Source organism: Capra hircus, chromosome 24 (assembly GCF_001704415.2).
Source record: "Capra hircus breed San Clemente chromosome 24, ASM170441v1, whole genome shotgun sequence".
In the NCBI taxonomy this organism is placed as follows: Eukaryota; Metazoa; Chordata; class Mammalia; order Artiodactyla; family Bovidae; genus Capra; species Capra hircus.
Genome location: NC_030831.1, coordinates 58,429,893 through 58,453,102, shown reverse-complemented (window position 1 = coordinate 58,453,102; position 23,210 = coordinate 58,429,893). Strand labels below are relative to the sequence as shown.

Genomic DNA, 23,210 nt, shown 5'->3' with positions numbered 1-23,210 from the left:
GCCCACATAACTTCACTGGTAAATTCTGCCAAATATTCAAGGAAGAAACAACGTCAGCTTACAGAGACCCTTTCAGGAAATAGGAGTGGAGGGCTTGAACTGGGAGCCGAGCTGCCTGGGTCTAAACCTCGGCCCTAAATTTAGCAGGTGGGTCCCTGACCAAGCTCATCCTCAGTCATGTCTGACTCCTTGCGGTCGCATGGACTACATACAGCCAGGCTCCTCTGTCCATGGGACTCTCCAGGCTAGAATACTGGAGTGAGTTGCCATTCCCTTCTGCAGGGGATCTTCCCAACCCAGGGATGAGACCCGAGTCTCCTGTGTCTCCTGCGTTGCAGGCAGGTTCTTTCCCTGTTGAGATATCAGAGAAGAAAGAAAATAATGAGAGGAGGGGCTTCTTCCAACCCTGACTCTAAATTCTGATCAAAACATAATAAGCAGACCAATTTCCCTGTTGAATAGAGATAAAAAATTATCCTCAGCAACTAGTAACAAATCAAATTCAGCAATATAGAAAATGGATAATATGTCATAAACAAGCTAGCTTTATAAGCAAGCTTTACTTAAGTGAGACACTGGGAGAAATATTTTCAAAATGTGCACCTGATGAAAGACTGGAAGCCGGGAGAAATATATTTCTTTTTTCAGATCTAATTACATATAAATATATAGTTTAATACATTTTATATAGATTACATACATAGCTTAGGTTCCAGTCTTTTGTCAGGTATAAATTATATAATTTGTAGGAATATATATTTAAGCTCTTGCAACTAAACAAAATTTAAAAAACAAGAAAAGAAAGACAAAATAATTGAGCAAGGAAGATACACTAATAGTTGAGCACGTGAAAAGGTGCTCACTGCAACAGTCAGGAAAATGAAAATTAAAAACAACCACAAAATGACTTTCTTTCTTTTTCTTTCTCTTTGGCCACACTGAATGGCTCGTCGGGTCTTAGTTTCCCAACCAGGGGTCAAACCCATACCCCCTGCCATGATGTGCAGAGTCCTAACCATGGGCTGCCAGGGAATTCCCTCTTTCTCCTTTTTTTTCCCGTTTTTCTTTTTTTAACAAAACGACATTTTACCAGTAAGCTGTTTAAAATTTTAAAAACTGACAAGTGCTGGTCGGAATGTGTTGTAATTGGACTGTTCATATATTATTGCAGGGACTACTAACTAACACAACAACTTCTGGGAAACGTTCTGGAAGTTTCGTATAAAAATAACACACTAAGCTAAACTGCCTCTGACCTAGCGTTCCGCTCTCAGGATTTGAAAGTACATGTCCTCAAAAAAGATGTGCCCACGAATGTTGGCAGCAGCTTTATCCACGAGAGCCAGGAAGTAGAACAGTCCAGGGCCCGTTAACGGGCACGTGGGTAAACAGCCATGGAATATTCCCACAGCTCAGCAGCAAAAATGAATGACCCTCTGATACAGAAAACAACATGGATCCATCGCAAAAGCCTGAAGATGAATGAAAGACGTCTTGTGCAAAGGACGTGCTAATGCAACTCCTTTTGTAACAAGTTCTTGAACAAGTGAACTACTCAATGGTAAAAAATACCAGAAAAGTGTTTGCCTCTATGGGAATGGTGGTGAGCACTGACCGGGAAGGGGCAGGCAGGAATTTTCTGGGGTGATTTTAATGCACCCTATCTTGATAAGGGTTTGCTACAAAAAAGCATATTAAGGTATACATCTTTGCCAAATTCATTAAATAGTACATTAGATGTATACATTTCACCATATGTATGTTTTACTGAAAAAGGAAAAGAGAATCCTTAAAAAACTATTGAGCTCTAGCCAACGATATACTCGCAATTGTGGATTTGGGGGATAAAATGCACTGAAACGTGCAGCTTACTTTAAGAAATACAAAAAGGAACAAACAAAGCCAAGAGATGGATTGATAGGTAAGAGATGGGTAGATGGAGAGATATAATAGGATAATATAGCAAAGTATTAATTTTAAAATCTAGGTGGTGGGTTCAGTTCAGTTCAGTTCAGTCGCTCAGTCGTGTCCGACTCTTTGCGACCCCATGAATCGCAGCATGCCAGGCCTCCCTGTCCATCACCAACTCCCGGAGTTCACTCAGACTCACGCCCATCAAGTCAGTGAGGCCATCCAGCCATCTCATCCTCGGTCGTCCCCTTCTCCTCCTGCCCCTAATCCCTCCCAGCATCAGAGTCTTTTTCAATGAGTCAACTCCTCACATGAGGTGTCCAAAGTACTGGAGCTTCAGCTTTAGCATCATTCCTTCCAAAGAAATCCCAGGGCTGATCTCCTTCAGAATGGACTGGTTGGATCTCCTTGCAGTCCAAGGGACCCTCAAGAGTCTTCTCGGGTGTTTATAATCCTTCAACTTTATTATATATTTTAAATTTATCCAAATATATATTTTATAATTAAATGTTGGAGCAGAATGTGCAAAATTCTCTACTTTTGGCAGCTCTAGTGAAAAAAGTATGACAGGAAGGAAGGCTGAAACACATTTTTCTCCATGCACTTTAATCTTTCACTTTCTTCTCTGCCTAAGCCTTCAAATAGAGAACAGATATTTGTTTCATACTCTTGTGTTCATGTGTAGGACTCTCATTTAAGAGTTCAGAGCATTGAACAATATGTAAATATCCCTCCCACAAAAGAGGAAACAAGAATTTCACATCTCTTAATGCAATTAAAATAGAAACGTTAATGCATTCTAATGCTCATAGCAGCACTATTCACAATAGCCAAGACATGAAATACAGTCAGTCTGACTTCAATATTGACCATCTGGTGATGTCCATGTGTAGAGTCTTCTCTTGTGTTGTTGGAAGAGGGTGTTTGCTATGAGCAGTGTGTTCTCTAGGTAAAATCCTGTTAGCCTTCACCCTGATTCATTTTGTAGTGAAGGCCAAACTTGCCTGTTACTCTAGGTATCTCTTGATTTCCTACTTTTGCATTCCAGTCCCCTATGGTGAAAAGGACATCTTTTTTGGGGTGTTACTTCTAGAAGGTCTTGTAGGTCTTCACAGACCATTCAACTTCAGCTTCTTCAGTGTTAGTGGTTGGGGCACAGATCTGGATTACTGTGATGTTGAATGGTTTGCCTTGGAAACAAACCAAGATCATTCTGTTGTTTTTGAGATTGCACCCAAGTACTGCATTTCAGACTCTTTTGTTGACTGTGAGGGTTACTCCATTTCTTTAAGGGATTCTTGCCCACAGTAGTAGATATAATGGTCATCTGAATGGAATTCGCCCATTCCTGTCCATTTTAGTTCACTAATTGTTAAGATGTCATATAAATTAAACTCAGATTCAAAAAATTTTTTGCCTCCTAAAAAACTCTTATTATGGAAAAATTACAAATTTAATCAAAAGTAGAAATACAAGTATAACAAATCCACATGGACCCAAGTTTGGCACTTGGGTGGCACCTTACCCAGTGCCACTGCCCTTGGAAAACTCTATACTGTTGAAATTCCATCTACAAACTGAAGACATCATTCTTAGATGGTGTCTAAGCCCTTGAGCTATAGAAGGATAATATAAGTAAGCACAGTGATGCTTGCTTGTTTTCTTAGGTCATTTTAGAGATCTTAAAAGATTTCCAACTTGTGTTTCTTTAACTCTCATTCCTTTAACTTACAACACATTTACCCTTTAGTTAATGCGGCAAGCTCCTGACAGTTGAATAAAGATGACTTCTGGGGAGCATCTTGAAAACCCCATTGAAAGCATCTTGCAGTTAAAAGGGGCTAATTAGATTGGTCAGGACATAAGATCAGCATTTTTAGGGCTTAAGGGGTCAAAGGAGAAAGTACAATAAAAATTGACAAATGAATGTCCATAAAGTTGCAGTCAACTGTAAAAGCTAACAGTCTGCCTAGAGACAGAGGAGCCCCTCTGGAGAAAAGAACAGCATTCCCTAAGACGGTGCACCCCGCCAAGAGAGAACAGCGGCGAAGGGCGGGCTCCCGCAGACGGCAGTGGCGTTGCTGGAGCCCCGGCTCCTGGTTTGATGAACATTCACATCAAAGGCGGAGCAGGCAACCCCAGCCAGCGCTGATGCTAACAAGACTGGAGTGGACTGAACTGACTTTTGAAAGCGATCAAATGATTTCTGTGGACTATTTGGGAAGGACAAGCGAAACAGTTTGACGTTTCCAAACGTCTGGGAAATAATTAATATTTTAGAAAAGCTCCAAAGGACTGAATAAAAGAATGCAGGGGGGAAAAAAAGTATACCCACGCTCATTAATAGCTGTGTGAAATGAGACGATTTACTAAATCTGTGTCCTCGTCTTCCTCACAGTTACTCATTGAATCAGCCACCACTGGGTGTCACACATGTTCTAAATGCTAGGGATCTGAAAACAAGGTCCCCTTTCTCATGCAGCGTAGGTTCTAATGAGGGGAGACAGGTAACAAAGAAATCAATAAGAGGAAGGCAGTTTTGGAGACTGGAAGGTGCTGTGAGACCAATAAAAATGAGGAAGAAGGATCACGGAAAGATGTGAGAGGGCATTGCCGACAGTGAGCACAGGCAGTGAGCACAGTCAGTGCAAAGGCCCTGAGGCAGCAAGGGGCTCGGGCGTTTTCAAGAGAAAAGGCCTGTGAGGCTGGAGCTCAGTGATCAAGTGGCAGCTGATGGGACAGTGGCCGGAAGTACTCCAGGTGGCCATCTGGAAACTGGGGGAGAGATAAACAGGCTTATAACAATCCTGCCCTTACAGGGTGCCAGGAAGATGAAATGAGGACTGACTTCCTGATCACTGCCCTTTCAAAAACGGGAGGGGAGGACTTTCTCGGGGGTCCAGTGGTTAAGAATCAGCCTGCCGATGTCGGGGGCATGGGTTCGATCCCTGGACTGGGAAGATTCTACGCATCTGAGGGCAACAAAGCCCGGGTGCCACAACTACGGAGCCGGCTTCTCTTAGAGCCCCTGCTCGGCAACCAGAGAAGCCACTGCTGCCTCGAGAAGCCCGACCCCGGGAGCTGGAGAGCAGCCCCTGCTCGCCAAGACGGTCGAAAGCCTGGGCACAGCAACAAAGGCACAGCACAGCCAGAAATAAAGTAAACAGCCATGCTGAAGAGAAGAAGCCTGGAGACGGCCAAACTCTGGGTGGCAGTTGGGTCAAGGCTGCTGCAAAGCGGGCATCCTCAGATTTGCCTTCTTAGCACCCTAAGAGGATTGATGGGCTTCAAGACCATCATCCCCTTGAGATAAATGTCTCCTGTGCTTCCCCTAGACACTCTGAATTCAATTAGTTTAATTAGAAAACAAGTAAAGAGGAATTATCTGAATATAGCTTTGCTTTGCTTCTAACAATTCAAAAAAAAAAAAAAAAGCACATTTCTTTGGCAGAAATCCAAGTCTTTATTTCCCTATTATGAGATAATGATGTAAATGGCCCACTCTTTTGGCAAAAAAGATGAACATCTCTTGCCCAAGAGGTCATATTTTACTTTTTGGAAGTAATGACACTTTCTGATTTCTTCACTCTTGAATGAAGTAGGAGCATTGATACACTAGTCAATATTTTTAAAACATTAAAGGATGTTGAGAGTAAGAATGCTCTGATTTTGCAGTGTTTGTTAATTTGGGTTGTAAAAAATAGTCCCACTATGGCTGATTCCAAGCTACTGATAGGAACTCAGAGCTGGAGAAAGGTGCTAACCTTCGGTGCACAAGCCAGGAAGAGCTGGTTCTCACGAAGCAATGGGTCTGGATGTCAACTGTTTGCCCAAAGGCCCTGCAAATCTGTTGCCAAGGGCACTTTTCTCCTCCACAAAGGCTGCCTGGATTTGCATCAGCTGCAAAAGCAAGCTCAGGGCCAAAGCAACTGTTGACAAGTGACTGGGGAGTATCCTGAGGAGCAGCTTCATTATGTGTGCACAACAAACATATTCCTCTGGGATTCAAGCGCGGACCAGGTCTGTGCGCAAGCATGGGGCACCCAGTGACGGGTCCTGCGAGCTGAGGGGCAATGGCAAAGCCGAAGCAGCCTGGTGGAGTCTGGGAGTCTGGAGCCTAGCCTCCAGCCCAGCTCCATGCAGACGCTCTGTCTCACTAGGGTGATCTGGATCCATGTTTCCACACTCACTAAGGAAAAATGGCAGCTAGAAGCAAAAGAGCAGATACCAAGCTTTGTCACCAAGCTTCCTCTTCTAATTCCTAAGCCTGTGCTCAGTCACCAACTCTTTGTGACCTCATGGTAGCCCACCAGGCTCCTCCACCCATGGGATTCTCCAGGCAAGAATACTAGAGTGGGTTGCAATGCCCTCCTCCAGGGGATCTTCTCCACCCAGGGATCAAACCCAGATTTCCCACATGGTGGGCACATTCTTTACCACTGAGCCTTCTGGGAAGCTCGTGGTCCTCTGAAACAACAGAAAACTAAACCGGAGGTTAGTTTTAAGTATTGTTGTTCCCAAAATGATGTAATTGGAAACCAAGGGGAGTGCCAAAGAGGACAGGCTTCTTGCTAATTACTGGATGGTCTGCAGAAAGCTGTGGTCCCTGTTCCTACATCAAAGGAAGCCTTTCAAATGGAGCCCTCTGCCAGAAAACACAGCTGTCCCCAACGGGGCTATGTTTCATTTTTGTTAGTAGATGAGATGTCCGTTTTCATCTGCTCTTCCAACAGGGCGCTCAGTTCAGCCAGAGATGCCTGTGAGGCCCATCTCTTCATTGGCTTATGTATTTTAGCCACAATTATGTTATAGGATTTTTATTCACTGCAATACACTTATATCAACACTTCTTTTTCCTGCTGCACTGCTTACCTTGTGGGATCTCAGTTCCCCAACCTGGGGTTGAACCCGTGTCCCCTGAAGTGGAAACCCACAGTCCTAACTAACGGACCACCAGGGAATTCCAAACACGTATTTCAATGTAGCCTGAAACCAGTAGAGAAGATTTAGGTGGTCATATTGGCTAATAACCTGGAATTTAGGAAGTGTGTTGGTCATTCGTGCCAATTTTGTGGAAGCGACAGAGGGACTGTCTACTTATAAAAAAATGGAATTTGTGGTAAGAACTCCAAGAACATTTTCCTGATATACCTTCTGTGATGCTTCGAGTAGGGAAAAGTTTCATCAGTTGGGAAGATCTGATAGTGAGAGATAGTATATTTTATCTCTGGACTCAGTATGTCAGTATGAACGAGTGAGTTTTGCTATTGATTTTTGGGGCAATGACTGTCAGCGGCTTGTATATTGTACTGAGGACATACCGTAATAGACAGTATAGAGGAGAATGCGTGTGTGCATGCTAAGTTACTTCAGTCATGTCTGATTCTTTGTGACCCTATGGACTGTAGCCTGCCAGGCAGTAAAGAACCTGCCTGCCAATACAGGAAATGTAAGAGATGTGGGTTCAATCCCTGGGTCGGGAAGATCCTCTGGAGGAGGGCATTGAAAGAATATGCTCCCGTATTCTTGCGTGGAGAATCCCATGGACAGAGGAGCCTGGTGGGCTACAGTCCATGGGGTTGCAAAGAGGCAGACGCACCTGAAGCGACTTAGCACGCACATATGTGTACACACGCCATACTGGGAGGCGGTACATGAAGTGATTAGATGGATATTCCTGAAAAAGCAGCAGGGTTCAAGTCCTAGCTCCACCTGAAACCAGCTGTAAACCTGGCGAGTGACGTGTCCTCGCTGTGTCTCAGGTTCCTTGTCTGGAAAGTGGAGATAATAATAGTGTCCACTTCACAGGGTTACCGTGAGAACTGATAAACAGGGTTATCGTAATTAGGTAATCCACGTAAAGGACTCAGAAGAGTGTCCACTGGCATACAGTTAGTGTTCAATAAATAATGCGTCATGTATGCATAAATTTTAACTTTTGATGACTGAATTCGTTGAACTTCAGTGTGTGCGTGTGTGTTCAGTGGTTATATGCGTTGAATTTTGCTTTGGCTATAACTAAAGTTAGGTTGCTTTGCCCAGATGAACATGTATCAGCTTGCAGGAGGAGACAGTGTGGCATGAGACAGATGGACTTATCCCTGAATTAAAAGGCATCTACTACGGGGAAAGTCGCCATGAAGACATCATGCTGGTTTTATACACTTTATGGAGTGACAACGCATAGGCCCTCCAACAGGCACTTTATCCGCCTGAACCTGAAACATCTCTTCCAGGTGAGATTCCAACGCCATGAGCTCACTTAGTGAGTATGCCCGAGCCACCCAGGGCACAGAAAAGTCACTCCGTAAATGCCCATCTCCTCAGGAGTGCTGTGGGCAAAGCGGTCCACCCAGAAAGGAGACCCCCTTACACATCAAAGGCGAAGAGCAACCGCAACTGCCATTGTTTGTTTGGAATTCATTTTCTTCAAGCTCGCCAGTCCCTAGCCCCCTTCTCCTCAAAACCTCCCAGCTCTGATTGCCGTTCTGTATCACCTACCCCACATCAAGCCCAGCCTCCGACCCTCAGACACCCGCTAAGTCCTAACCACCCTCTTTCTCCTTACTTCCGGAAAGGTTTCCCCAAACCACACCAAGTCTGAAGGGACTCAGCAGCATAAAATTCAATCCACACGGGGTGGGGAAGGCGGTTTCCTTTCATCTACCTAATGAATTAATGAATTAAACAGAAGTGGAGTTCAGAAGCCAGGCTCCTTACTTTTGCTGAAGCTGGGCTGATTACGAGCAGGCATAACTGCTGGAAAAATGCAGCTTTGGGCCAAAAGAATTAGGGACATGGCCGAGTCCATTCATCTTCCCTAATCGAGTTCTTGGGAAATACACATGTAGATTAGCCCCTAACAATGGCCCCCGGCTGATTGCTTGGAGGACCCTGCACTGTGCCCGCAATGGTCCTGACTAGCTCTTTATGCCACACACAAAAGAAGTCCCAGCCTCCCCTTGTCCTGCCTTGCCCTGTCTCCTGCGTGGTCCCTTGCCAGTGGCTGTTGAAGTCCTTTTTGCTTTTCTCTGAAATAAACTCTGAAATGAACTGTAAATAGAAGCTAACCTCACCTGCACCTATTGGGGAGTGCGGGGCAGTTCCAGAGGGAATTAACTTTGGAAAACAAGGACGTAAGCCCCTTAGCATGTGGGCAGGAGCTTAAGAAAATGCTGTCAATCTTTGTTGAGTGGTGGTTACAGAGATCATTGTAATATTGAGGGAGTTGACATAAAAAGCATACTCAGAGGGGAAACAACGGATAGCAACCGATTATCCCTGCAGCTACCCTCAGGTCACTAAGGGGTCATCAGCTCTCCCTCTTTGTAACCAGGTGGGGGACCTCGTCGGGTGTCACCAGCCGGTTTTCAGGGAGAGCGCTTCTGACAGCCTAGGAGAACTGAAGGGGGCTGGCCCCAGGCTTCTCCTGCCCTGGGGCGGGGCCCTCCTGAGAGTCTGTCCTTCGCCCTGGACCCTGGCGCCCAAAGGCCACTGTCTCAACTGGATCTCTCTGAGGAACTAAGCTACCTCTGCCTCAGCGTCTTATACACAGGATTCAGGGTCCAGGGAGGATTAAAGACAGACTGCAGACTAAGATGCGTCTTGAATCTGTTCAAAAATATCACACTCTGCCGTAAGGATTACCAATGAGGGAGAGCCAGACAGCAATGGATAAGGAGTCAGAGAGTCTGAGTTCTGGTCCTGTCCGCTCCACTTAAGGGCTGTATCACTTATAGCCTCAGTCTTCTCTTCTGTAAAATGGGGGTAAATATATTTTTCTGGCTCACCTCACAGGGTTGTGAGGCTAGGACAGTATGAAGAATGTGCTGCCAGCCACAAAGTGATATGCAAAACTGTAAAGTGGGTGTTGATCTTCATTAACGTAGCTTTTTTAAAAAAAAGTTTCTCACATGAATCAGTAGCTCAAGTTTACCTATGGCAAACTCATGTGTTTGCTATTTTAATTTACCTTTCTATAGTTTTATTAAAAACAGAGAGATCAGTGGACTGAACCCCTCCCGTGTGCCCCTTGTGGAGAATTAACCATTTCCATTTAAAGATCCTTAACATTGTCTCGTGCCCTTTTAAATGTCCTTCTAACATTAATTTAAAGGTGGAGGATCCTAAGATATGAGTTTTTCTCTTGTTGTTGGCAGAGGATGAGATGCTTAGATAGCATCACCAACTCAATGGACATGAATTTGAGAAAACTCTGGGAGATAATGAGGAACAGAGAAGCCTGGCATGCTGCAGTCCATGGGGTGGCAAACAGTAGGATACACTTAGCGATTGAACCACAGCACTTCCTTTGTCTTGCTCTCACACTGGAAGTTAAACCCCTGGGCCCCAGCCTCTCCTTTCCTGTGTGATGTCAACGAGCCCCACATCAGTGTCCCATCCTCAGTAGGGACAGAGTAAGTGCCCATCTTAATGCAAGATGAAGTCAGTCATGCAAGTCACTCACCGTGGGGGCAGGGGAGACGCGCCTACCTAGAGATCAGAAGGCAAGGAATTTTTAAATCTGGGGTTTCTGTCTGTATGAGATGGTGGGTGTTAACTAAACCAGTCATCATTTCCGTGTGTATGCATTTGTATGTGCCTCAAGTCGTTATGCCGCGCACCTTAAAGTTACATAGTCAACACAACTAGGAAACAAAAGGAAACTCTCTAGGTCCGTAGGCTTTTATTTGGAAAGCATTTTGGTTCACACTTCCTGGCAGCATTTCAGTGAAGGTCGGGGGTGCTTCCCCGGAACTAGCATCAGGTGTGAGCCGCGCTGTTCACAGCACTGGGAGAAGGTAGGGGCGGGGTGGGGGGGTAGTTCACCCGTGCAAATCATCTTTCCATTTGGCCTGTGGAAGCCACTCCGGGCCATGGCAGCCTCGCGGAGTCCCCGAAGGGGAAAGAAATGCAGGCCGATGGCGCCCGGAGCCCGCAGAGAGGCGAGACCTTCCCCGGGGGGAAGGTCCTTCCGTCCTCAGCCTGAGGTTGGGTCATCTCGGCCTGGAACATTGTTCGGTGGGGAAGGGTCCCTCAGGACAAACGCCCAGCGGGTCTCCCACAGGCTTGAGGCCGGCCGCGCGTCGGACTCGGTGCCCCCGAGCCTCGGGCTGGGCTGTGGGCCCGGGAGGTCGCCGGGCCTGGCGACGCGGATGGCCCCACCGCCCCTGGAGCGAGCGCGGTCGTCAGGGAGCTGCGGGAGCGCGATCCGAGGGGACAGGGAGAAGCGGTTAAGTCAAACACAATCAACCTGAAACCTGAGGCTTCAAACTACGGAGAAAGAGGAGCGCAGGCAGGGGGACATACATAGGGAGAGAGAGAGGAGACAATTCAAACTGTTAAGGAGCGTGGACAGACTTCCGACGCCGTAGGGCCGGATCGCCTTCTCCGGCTCTTTCCAAGGGTCGCCGCAGGCGCTCAGCCCAGCGGAGGACCGGAGCCTGGAGGGCAGCAGGCGGGTCTGGGGTAGGGGAGGGGGCTGAAAGGGAGCAGAGCTTCCAGGGGACGTGGGACGGAGGGCGTCGGCCCCACGGAGGCAGGCCTGAGCGAAGCGGGCCCTCGGAGCCAGGCGCCCAGGCCCGTCAAACAGGCCACCACGGGCCTCCAGCTTATGGACGGTGGATGGAGAGAGGGGAGGGGGAAGGCTCCGAGCGCGCGCCCCGCCCGGCTGGGTGGGCAAGGACCCTGAGGAAGGGGAAGGACCCCGGGGAAGGACCCGCCCCGCTGCAGGGAGGGGCCAGGGCAGACGACGGTGCGGGCGAGGGGAGGAGCCGGGGCGGGCGCGCTCCCAGCCTTAGCACCCCGAGTCTCGGCCACCCGCGGGCGCAGCTCCAACTTCAGCCGGGACCCAGGGGCCCGCGGACCCGGCGCTCGCCCGCCTCTAGTGCGCGCAGGCGGGGCTGGCGGCGCTCGCGGCTCTTGGCCGCAGTTTGGTCCCCCTCGGGCTGGACGGCCGCCCCCGGGGGAGCCGACTTCGAGCCTCTGCTTTCGGTCTTCTGGGCCGGCTGCGAAGCCGAGAGCGCGGGCCGCGTCCTCCCGGCCCCGGCGCCCCCCATGCACCTGCCGGGCTGCGCCCCAGCCATGGCCGACGGCAGCTTCTCGCTCGCCGGCCACCTGCTCCGCAGCCCCGGCGGGAGCACCTCGCGGCTGCACAGCATCGAAGCCATCCTGGGATTTACCAAGGACGACGGGGTCCTCGGATCCTTCCCGGAGGAGCGGGCAGCCCGGGGCACCAAGGAGCGGGATAGGAGGCCGGGCGCGCGGCCCGCCGGTCCCAAGGCCCCTGCCGGAGGCGCCGAACCGTCTCCGCCGCCCGCCCCGGCGCCAACCCCGGAATACGAAGGTGAGTGCACACCCGGGCTGCTCCGAGACCCTCTTAGGGCTCCCAGACTCAGGAACTCTGCGAGAAGAGGAGAGAGCCCCTGCCTTCACTGTTATTAAAGCATCTGGGCGCGGGGCTGGGGGGGTTGTGTGCATAGCAAGGGCTTCCCACCTGCGCTCTGGGAAAGCTTCGGGACCCCTCGCAGCCCTCACCCCCCACCTCCTTGGGCCAGCTCGGAGCCCACGTGGGTAGGCAGGGCGGCCCCCGTGTACGCCGAGCGAGTGTCTCTGACCGTCGGGGGTCTCGTCGTCCCAGCCCCCCGCCCCTACTGCCCCAAGGAGACCGGGGAGCCTCGACCCAGCCCTGGGCTTCCTGGAGGACCGTCCGCCCCCGGCGACTCGAAGCTGTCGGAGGAGGAGCAGCCCAAAAAGAAGCATCGACGGAACCGCACGACCTTCACCACGTACCAGCTGCACGAGCTGGAGCGCGCGTTCGAGAAGTCGCACTACCCCGACGTGTACAGCCGCGAGGAGCTGGCGGGCAAAGTCAACTTACCCGAGGTCCGAGTCCAGGTAAAGAGCGCAGACGGGCCCGGGGAGAGCGGGTGGCTCAGGCTTCGCCGGTGCTCCCTAGACTCCCCGGGCGGCCTCGCGTTTATGGCGGCACTTTCCCCGTGGGCCTTCCTCGACTTGGCTCGCCCAGAGCCCTCTGGGAGCGTCTCTGATTTTCCATGCGCCCCGCGCACCTGCCCTTGGACGATCTGTTCCAGTTCGTAGTAGCATCTCCCCTTTGGGGTCCCCTGCTTCTAAACTAAAGGAGTTGGGAATGGCTGACGAGATGGAGAGAAGACAACATCCTGGACTGGGAAGGGGCTCTGGGAGGGGGGTGGTCGGGAAACCCGGAGTGGAGAGAGAGTGTAGACAGCGGCTCCAGTGTAACCGGATTGAGGCCCCAAATGCCACCCTGTTCGATAACCGTGCACACCTCCTTGAAAACGAAAACCCTGTCTTATTATGGGAGCCTGGCGCCTCGCAGTTGAAACTTTCGGAGGATTTGTTTAAGAAACTGACTTTTGCTTCTCTGGTGCACCTCCAGCCAAACTTCCCGCTGCTGCAGAGGCCCTTTTCTTTTTTATTTAAAGGGGTTTTCGCTTTAATTAAGGCTGAATTATCTTTAATCCCTGATCATTAAAATATTTGAAAGCCTTAAATATTTGCTAGTCATCTGTGAAAAATCTGGGAGGATTTCCAAATTGGGAGAGGCCTGAAGGGGAGACATTGGGAACAAATTTCGAGGCATCTGTAAGGCCGTGGGGTTTAGATGGGACTTCTGTGTGTGTGTAATGAGTTGGATTTCCAGGAAGGGAGGAAACTCAGTCAGACTTTGGGGCTTTTAGCCTTGTTTTAAAAAGTAAAAGCGGACAGACTCTTGCTTTTTGTCTTTTCTGCTTAGTTAAAGGGGTTAAACTAATGAGTTAATGTCATGGTTTTAAAACATAGTTCCCTAATGTGACTTAGCACTAACTAGCAAGGACAGTTCAATTTCTCCTAATTTTGGGCAGAGGAGCTGCAAGGGTTTCACTGAAGGGGTGAACATTTCAGCACCTGCTTTACAGGGAGGGAGGGTGGGGTAGGGAGAAGGGAAGAAAACAAGTGAAAAATGAAGGAAAAGGAAAGGGCAAAGCCCTCCAGTGCCCCTCTGGGATACAGGCCCAGCCCACTCAAGGGCTGTCTCCACACCACTGTCCACCTTCCTTCTCCTTTCCTTGTTCCTTCCCTCTTGACTTGTTCAGAGATGTTTGCTTCTTGTCTAAGATGTGTTCTTCTTGAGAACAGTGTCTGACTTCTCTATCACAGGGCCAGCACAGTGGCCCGGCACATGGTGTGTGCTTAACACACGGCTATGATGTCACCAGATGGGGGGGATCACAGGGTCCCCACTGTGTTGAGGGAGCAGTAAAGCAGGAGAAGAGCAGACTTAGCCCTGGAACTCTGGATAAGGGATCTAAAGCCTATAGCTGATATTTCATGGGATGGAGTGCGATTTGGTGGGGGGCAGTGGGATGTGCCAGTGTTCTTATATCTAATGTTTCTGGGGAAATTAGGGTCTGGGATACACAGATGAATCATTTATAGAAAGGGGCCCAGGGAATCTGCATTTTCTGTTCTTTCTCTCCCACCCACCAAATCCCAGCCTTGCAGACAGTTGCCCTGCTCTGCTCGGGTGTTGGGTGTTTTTTTTTCTCAGTTTTCCTAGGGAGTCCCTCTCCCTATTATTAACTCAGAACTGCTGTCTCCCTTTGGAGGTGTCAACCTTTCCTACATTTTCCTTCATAAATTCAATGCTGAAGCCACCAGTTTGGCCAAAGCTCCTTCTAGATTCTGCACTAAACTAGACCAATTCTCTGTGTTCTGTTTCCCCGGTGGTAACTTGGTAGTGAAGCCTTAATTATGCCCTCTCCTGTGCTTTTTATCAAATCAGCAATGGAAGTTTCAGCATTAAGAGACTTCACTCTTTAAAGAATAGAGACTTCACTCTTGGCATGGACGCTCTAAAACAAAAAGAGAAACTTGAACTCATTGAATTCATCTTAGGGTCATGTCAAAACTAACTCCATACAATAAAGGTAGACTATTGAACTATTGTAATCCTCGAAAGCCATTTTTAAGAAATATCAGAAATATGAGTCAGATATCAATTAAATAAAAATGAAAATCTTAGGAGAGCAGCAACACGCATATTTAAATATGCCCAGGATAATAAAATCAACTATTTAGTTTGTCCTGTCAGTTACTGTAACCACTGATGTGGAGACAGGTCCTACTTCGAGCCTTCGTTTATATCTATGTTTATAACGGAGGCAGGAGTAGATAGGCCACTGTGAGCCGGGTCTAAAGCGAAATGTCAGGATGGGGCGCCAGCCAGCAGTCTCAGAAATTTAGTGAGATCGGGTTTCCCACGGTCCGGTTCCAGGGTTAACTTCATTCCCCCCCCCCCCGCCCGCCTGTTTGATGCCAGGAGTTGGAAACAACCACAGCTAAGGGTGAGGTGAAACAAGGACGGGGTGGAACCACCACGGAGGACCCGGGTGGGACAGAGTCTCAGAGCGCACGAGGGAAGAGGGTAGCCTTGGGCAGACGGGACAGAACAGAAGGGCACCGCGGGTGTGCAGCCGGGGTCGGGGGATGAGAGGCGCAGGGGGAGCCAGGGAGCCCAGGTTTTCCCTCCGCACCCCGACGGCGCCCTGCTGCCTTCCGCAGGTGTGGTTCCAGAACCGACGCGCCAAGTGGCGGCGGCAGGAGAAGCTGGAGGTGTCGTCCATGAAGCTCCAGGACTCTCCCCTGCTCTCCTTCAGCCGCTCCCCGCCCGCCGCGGCCCTGGCGCCCCTCGGGGCGGGCCCCGGGGGCGGCGGCGGCGGGCCGGGGGGGGGCGCCCTGCCGCTCGAGTCGTGGCTCGGGCCGCCGCTGCCGGCCGGGGGCGCCACGGCGCTGCAGAGCCTGCCGGGCTTCGGGCCGCCGGCGCAGAGCCTGCCCGCCAGCTACACGCCGCCGCCGCCGCCCTTCCTGAACTCCCCGCCGCTCGGCCCCGGCCTGCAGCCCCTCGGGCCGCCGCCGCCGCCGCCGCCGCCCGCCTACCCGTGCGGGCCCGGCTTCGGGGACAAGTTCCCGCTGGACGAGGCGGACCCGCGCAACAGCAGCATCGCAGCGCTGCGCCTGAAGGCCAAGGAGCACATCCAGGCCATCGGGAAGCCGTGGCAGGCCCTCTAGGGGCCCCGGGGACCCGATCGGGCCAGACGCCGTCCCGGGAGCCGACCCTGAGCCGCAGGCGCGCGCACCCCTTTTCCCTGGGTTCCCCGGGCTCGGCCCCTCCTGCCCAGCGCCACCGGAACAGCCGGGTCCAGGTCGGGCATCTGCGCCTGGGTCGCCCCGGAGGGCTGACTCCCAGGCCAGTCGAGGCCCTCTGGCCACCCCTACGTCCCCACGGACCCCTGGCCTCGCTGCTGGACGGAGACAGGTGGCCACGTTGCCCCCACCCGGCGGGCCCCGGAGCCTCCAGTTTCAAGGAACTCGAAGCCTCTGACCTCGGCCCCTCCAGGGCGGCGTGGCAACCCGGAACAAGGACGACTGGGAGGAAGGGGAGACGGAGAAAGTGTGAGGGACTGTTTGTAATAAGTAGCTTCAAAGAATTGAGGTGGGGCGGAGAATTAAAGATTGACCTGTTTTGGTTTGACTGGTTCAGCGCTCTCAGGACTGCGGGGGCGCGGAGGAAGCTGCGTGTATGAATGCGGGTTTTGGCGGCGCTCGGGTGATGGATCGGGTGTTGCCGGAAAAGCAGTTGGCTGCGGAGAAGCCGGCCCCCCCCCACCCCGGGCCGCGCATCCTTACCCGGCGCTGCGCTGCCGCCCGGACTCGCCCGCGTCCACGACCCCGCGGCGCCCTAGACCCGAGCTCCCCTCTCCTGGGGCGACGGGCGCCTACGAGTGTGCGGGGTTCTGGGTGCTTGGAGCCAAAGGCTCAGCTGCCTGCGCGTTCCCAGCCCCTCGATACCCTAACAGCCCGGCTGCAGCCGCTACTTGGAGGGACTGACTCCAATAGGAAGCATCCACCCACACCATCTTCCCAGGGTAAGAGCTGAACTTCTCGAAGCTCCTGGCGGCCCCGCCTCCCTTTTTCCAGCCCGCAACGGCCCCAGACGCCTCTAAGATCCTTGTGGCAGGTCACCAGCTCCCCTGCTACCCATGGTTGATGACATTAGTGCTCCGGAGGCTGGAGCAGGCCGATGTTCGTCAGCTCCGGGTCTCAGTGTCGCCTCCCAGAACCGCTCCGCTCCTCCCAGCCCAGCGGTTCGGCGTGGCGCGCGTGGGGCTGGCAGCCGCACTCCGGAAGGATGTCCTGGAGCGCTGTGCGCCGCGACCCGGGGCGCACTCCTCGCGGGTGCGTCATGGACAGGATTGCAGTTCTTTGGCGCCGTCGCTAGGGCTGGGGGAGAAATTCAGAAGTCTCTACGGGCGTCAGCATCTCGAGGGGTTCTCGCGGAGTACTGTCTGAGGGTCGTTAGGACGTTAGTGAACCACCCCAGCCCCCTTTCCTCCTGCGACGAGCCGGGCCTCCCTGGGAAATGGCAAAGATGGGTAGTTTACCGCATGGTGTAAACTCTTGGCGACCTGGCAGAAGGCAATACACGTTGTGATCCCACCTCTCTGATCCAGAGTATCCCTGTGCGGCCCTTGGGTTCCTGAAACCTACCCGGGGAAAGGAGGACTGTCGGGGCTGGAAATGAAGAGAGCGTCATCACAGGACCCAGTCCTTGCCCTGTGGGTCCTTAGAGTCTGGGCATAACCAGGGCTGTGTACCCCTAGGCCCTCCTCTGGAGTCTAACACATAGTAAGCTGGTTAGTAAGAATTTATTGAGTGGGTTGTTTTCCCTAAGCGGTTGTTGTTGCTATTTAGGTCATGTCCGGCTCTTTTGCGACCCCAAAAGGGCCTATAGACCCCCAACACCTCTGTCCATGGGATTTCCCAGGCAACCATAATGGAGTGGGTTGCCATTTCCTCCTCCAGAGGATCTTCCTGACTCTGGAGGGTCAAATCCTGGGGCATCAAACCTGGAGTCTCCTGCATTGGCTGACAGATTCTTTACCACTGAGATACCTGGGAAGCCCCTTTCCAGGAAGGTAGGGAGTAATACATTTAATGCTTTTCTCTGACAAGGGAAATGAATGGAGTGGCCCAAGTGATATCAGCTCTCGGCAGGAAAAAAAAATAGGTAAACTCAGGATAAATAAGTAAGTAAATTTCTCTCACTTTGGCCTATCTTCTCTTTCATCCTTCAATGCCCTCATTTTACTAGGAATAATTTATTCCGAGAACTTCAGTGGTACTGAAGCTTCACTTCAGGTGAGTACCACACTTATTCCACGGTTTCACCTTAGTCCTGGACACCTCTGACCTTTCCTTTCTCACCATTAGCATCTACTTTGATTTCCTTAGGCCATTTTCATTGCTCATTCTGTCTCCTCTCTGCCATTTTCCTTCCTATTCTTTTTTTTTTTTTCCTTTCTGCAGATGCAGCTTTCCACCATTTTCCTCTCTTCTTTTACTCTGAGAATGAATATTCTAAACCATCTCTTTAGGCTCCAACAGACTGAACCATACCTGGATTCAGGAACAAGTTCCTGGAGGATGATCAAAATCCTAATAGCTAATCACCATTGAAAGCTTACTATGTGCCTGCTCTCTTCTAAGTGGTTTTCATCTCAGTGAAGCCTCACAAGGACTCTGCCAGGAAGATTCAACTAGCCCCATTTTATGAATGAGGAGACTGAGGTATTGGAGAGGTTGCACCAAATCAACTCTGCTTGTAGGCCTTGGAGCTGGAATAACTAGAAGTCCTCTATCAATTCACGATCATATCGCATGTTCAGGAAATATTTGCTGAATAAGGACTCCTTAATTCCAGTTCCCACGAACAGCTAATTAGGCCTCGCTGGGAATGAGATGCCGAGGAATGGATGCTAGCTGTGAGTGCCTTCCTGGGCTTCCTGGGGGAGATGTGGACGAGCCGAGGACCCTCTCTCCGCAGTTCTACGGGCTGCCTGGCAGGGCGGCTTTAAGGGCCCGCAGTGAGTCAAGCTCCCAGCTCCAGGAGGAGGGGTGCAGGTGAGGCGGACAGGCGGTACTTTACTCAGGCTGGACGTGAGAATAGCTTGCGGTAAAGAGTGTTAAAACCCTAGACGACGGAGAAATACCCGGGGCCGCCGCGCAAGCTCACAGCTACGGAAAGCAGTTTGCGGAGGCGGCGGGCAAGGAAGAGCCCAGCTTCCGAAACTAGACTCTCCTGGCTGTGATTGGGGGGGGGGGAGGGCGAAGGGGGGGCACCCGCCTTTCTAGGACTCTGGGGAAAGTCCCCCCGCCACCAGTAAACCTGCATCCCTTGGGAAGTGGCCCTTGACTCTTCCACGATGCGGCTTCGGGTTTGGTCCAGACGATGCTACATGTGTGCACCGCAGCGGGGACAGGAACCTGTTGGCACTGGTTTCGCGGGGATCGGGGAGAAAAGGCGGTGTGCGGCTATAAACAAACCTTGGTGCAGGCCAGCTCGGACCAAGGCAGTCTAGGGGCGGCCTGGGGGACTCCCTCGAAGGAAGGAGGGTCTGACCCGCAGCCGAGCCGGGGAGAGAGGGTGGGACAGTCGGGACCGCGGCCCTCGGCTCCCGGGAGCGCCGACGCGAGCCGCCCAGGGCTGGGCTGCAGGGCCGCGGGGGCGGGGCGGGGAAGGGCACCTCTGATTGGGCGAGATGCGGGGGCGGGGCGGGGAAGCGCGCCTCTCATTGGAAGAGCTGCTGGGCCGCGGGGGGCGGGGCACCTATGATTGGACGGCTCCGCGGGAAGGGCGGGGCCCGGCGGAGCCCGGCGGGGCCCGGCGCGTCCGAGGGAGCGGCAGCCGCAGGTTCCTCGCGCTCCGCTTGGACCGCGGCTAATTCCCAGAGCCCGGCCCGCGCGGAGTCTGCCGCCCTGCTGGCCCAGCCTCCGTCAGCCGTGCCTGCCGCGCTGGGGCACTTCCGTTTCCGCCTCTCTCCCTTTTGGAGGAGTCTCTTCCCGCCGGTGAGCGTGGCGCCTCCGCGCCCGGCGGGATGGCTCCGTACTGGTGGCTGTTTTTCTCTCCCTTGGGGACGCGGGGCACCGAGGGCTCCGCCTCTGCGGGTCGCCAGTCTCCGGAGCCCCGGCGTCCAGAGGCGGCCGCAGCCGCGCGGGGTCTTCCTCGCTCGGCCCCCGCCTGCGCGGTGGCCCGAGGCCCGTCCCAGCTGTTCTACCGCCTTGGGCTTCCGGCTCTCGAAACCCGGTCCTGTCTCCCGCTGGCCGGAGCTCTCATCCCTGCTGCCGGGAGGGGGAGGGGAGGGTGTAGGTGAGACGGGGTGGGAGGACTGGGAGAGAGAGCCCTTGGGGTGGTGCGGGCTTCTGCCAGAGTTCAGCCCCTGGACTGCGGCGGCCCCGCTGTATCCACTTACTGTGAAGTGTCAGTCGCTCAGTCGTGTCCGACTCTCTGCGACCCCATGGACTGTACCCCGTCAGGGTCCTCTGTCCATGGGATTCTCCTGGCAAGAATACTGGAGTGGGTTGCCTTCCTCTCCTCCGGGGAATCTTCACAACCCAGGGACGGAACCCAGGTCTCTTAAGTTTCCTGCATGGGTAAGACGGTTTCTTTACCAACTAGTGCCACCTTATATGTGATTGCTCAGCTCAGTTGCTAAGTCGTTTGAAACCCCATGGACTGTAGCCTGCCAGGCTCAGACTTTGTCCATGGGATTTCCTAGGCAAGAATAGTGGAGTGGGCTGTCATGCCCTCCTCCAGGGGATCTTCCAACCCAGAGATAGAACCAGGGTCTCCTGCATTGCAGGCGGATTCTTTACCAGCTGAGCCACCAGGGAAGCCCTTATTCACTTATTTTAAACGTATAGTTAATTTCTGGGGGGAGATGGGAAATGTTACAGGAAGGGAGATGATCCCTGCCCCCGCAAGGGAGTGCGGGGAAGTCCTCATGCTTGTTTCTCTTGGCCAAGTTCATCACTTCAGCTCAGTTCAGTCTCTCAGTCGTGTCTGACTCTTTGTGACCCCATGGACTGCAGCGCACCAGGCCTCCCTGTCCATCACCAACTCCTAGAGTTTACTCAGACTTATGTCCATCAAGTCGGTGATGCCATCCAGCCACCTCGTGTGCTGTCCCCTTCTCCTGCCTTCAGTCTTTCCCGGCCTCAGGGTCTTTTCCAGTGAGTCAGCTCTTCACATCAGGTGGCCAAAGTATTGGAGTTTCAGCTTCAACATCAGTCCTTCCAATGAATATTCAGGACTGATTTCCTTTAGGATGGACTGGTTGGATCTCCTTGCAGTCCAAGGGACTCTCAAGAGTCTTCTCCAACACCACAGTTCAAAAGTGTCAATTCTTCGGTGCTCAGCTTTCTTTACAGTCCAACTCTCACATCCATACATGACTACTGGAAAAACCATAGCTTTGACTAGACAAGCCTTTGTCAGCAAAGTAACATCTCTGCTTTTTAATATGCTGTCTAGGTGGTCATAACTTTTCTTCCAAGGAGAAAGCATCTTTTAATTTTATGGCTGCAGTCACCATCTGCAGTGATTTTGGAGCCCCAAAAAGTAAAATCTGCCACTGTTTCCCTATCTATTTCCCATTAAGTGATGGGACCGGATGCCATAATCTTGGTTCTCTGAATGTTGAGCTTTAAACCAGCTTTCTCACTGAGTTCATCAGTTACTTGAAAGCTTTTGCAGAGAGCCCTCCATGTACCCCCAGGCTCCTCCCTCGTCTCTGGCGCAGCTGGTGGACCGACTGGATCTCGGGCCTTGGTCGCTCCCCCAGGAGTTTAGCGTGAGATGTAGCGTTTCGAACCCCCAGCCCCAGCCTGGCCGCGTGCGGTTCTGTCTCAGGTGCACATGCTCCTTTCGGCCCACAGACCATTACTACTAGTGGAACTGAAGCCTCTAGGAGGCCATCAAAAAAAAAAGAAGACTTTCGAGGAAGGTAATATTAATGGACGGAGAAGGCAATGGCACCCCACTCCAGTACTCTTGCCTGGAAAATCCTATGGACAGAGGAGCCTGGTAGGCTGCAGTCCATGGGGTTGCTGAGTCAGATACGACTGAGTGACTTCACTTTCACTTTTCACTTTCATGCACTGGAGAAGGAAATGGCAACCCACTCCAGTGTTCTTGCCTGGAGAATCCCAGGGACGGGGGAGCCTGGTGGGCTGCCATCTATGGGGTCGCACAGAGTCGGACACGACTGAAGTGACTTACCAGCGATATTAATGGAAAACTGGCCTTTCCTCTGCCCAGCCAGCGCAAGTCCTGGGGGCTCGGCCTGCGTCCTGACCTGCCCGGGAAAGGGGAGGCCAGGCAGCCACAGGCCGGCTCCCCTGACTGTTCAAGAGGCCAGTCGTCCCCTTAATTGGGAACCGGCTCTAATAATCTGGCCTCAGCTCATTAACTCTACAATAGTGGGCAGAGTTAATGACTCATTAGTGATTAATTCCTTAACTGTGCCTTAATTGCTCACTGTAAACACTTGGTAAAAACTGGATTAAATCGTCCAGGTCCTTGGCCAGTCTCTCACAGCCCTGGAAGACTCAGAGAGGGCTGGGTTCCCTTATCTTCGGAGGGCCATCTTCCTTTTTTTAATTTAAGGAGAAATATCATGACATTCCTTATATGTGGAATCTAAAAAGAAACGATACAAATGAACTTACCACAATACAGAAAGTGACTCGCTAACATAGAAAACGAACCCATGGTTACCAGCAGGGGAAGGACTAGTTGGGGACTTCGGGAACGTCACGTACACACTGCTATGGATTCATGTATATATCTGGCTGAGTCCCTTCGCTGTTCACCTGAAAGTATCACAACATTGCTAACTGATGGCACCAGCTGGTATCTATGCATCATCCTGGAAGTTCGTGCCAGAATCATCCGTATAGACGAAAGGGTCTGGCGGGGCATTCTCCTGGCTGACATCTGGCAAGGAAGGCCTGCCATGACTTCCCCTTGGCATGCTTGTTTTCAGGCGGCCGTATGTGTCTCTAGGCACATGTGGTCCCTTTGGTCTGGTGGGTCATCTTCTTAAGGGCGGTGCAGCGTCTCCCCTTGACCTGGAAGTCTGAGCTCTCTGGTCCAGTCGTGGCTGTGACATTGCCTGGTCATGTGACCTTGGACAGGCCCCCTTGTGATGCTGGATCCCCCATCGTGGACCATGTCAGGAAGGCACGTAGAGAGGATGTTGACTAACAGGATGGAAGGGACCGCTGGCACACCATGCCAGCTCTGGACTGCCACCGGCGCTCTCCTTTTTAGCAAAAGTGAAAGCTGCTCAGTCATGTCCAGCTCTTTGCGACCCCAAGGACTATACGGTCCCTGGAATTCTCCAGGCCAGAATACTGGAGTGGGTAGCCTTTCCCTT

At 52.1% G+C, this 23,210-nt stretch overlaps 1 protein-coding gene across 1 annotated transcript; it reads left to right on the top strand.

Moving 5' to 3' along the window:
* On the top strand, positions 11,968–16,582 carry RAX (retina and anterior neural fold homeobox). Its single transcript, XM_018039348.1, has 3 exons — positions 11,968–12,256; positions 12,551–12,807; positions 15,496–16,582. Exons 1-3 carry the CDS (start codon positions 11,968–11,970, stop codon positions 16,000–16,002), a joined length of 1,053 nt encoding a protein of 350 aa, XP_017894837.1. The 3' UTR covers positions 16,003–16,582.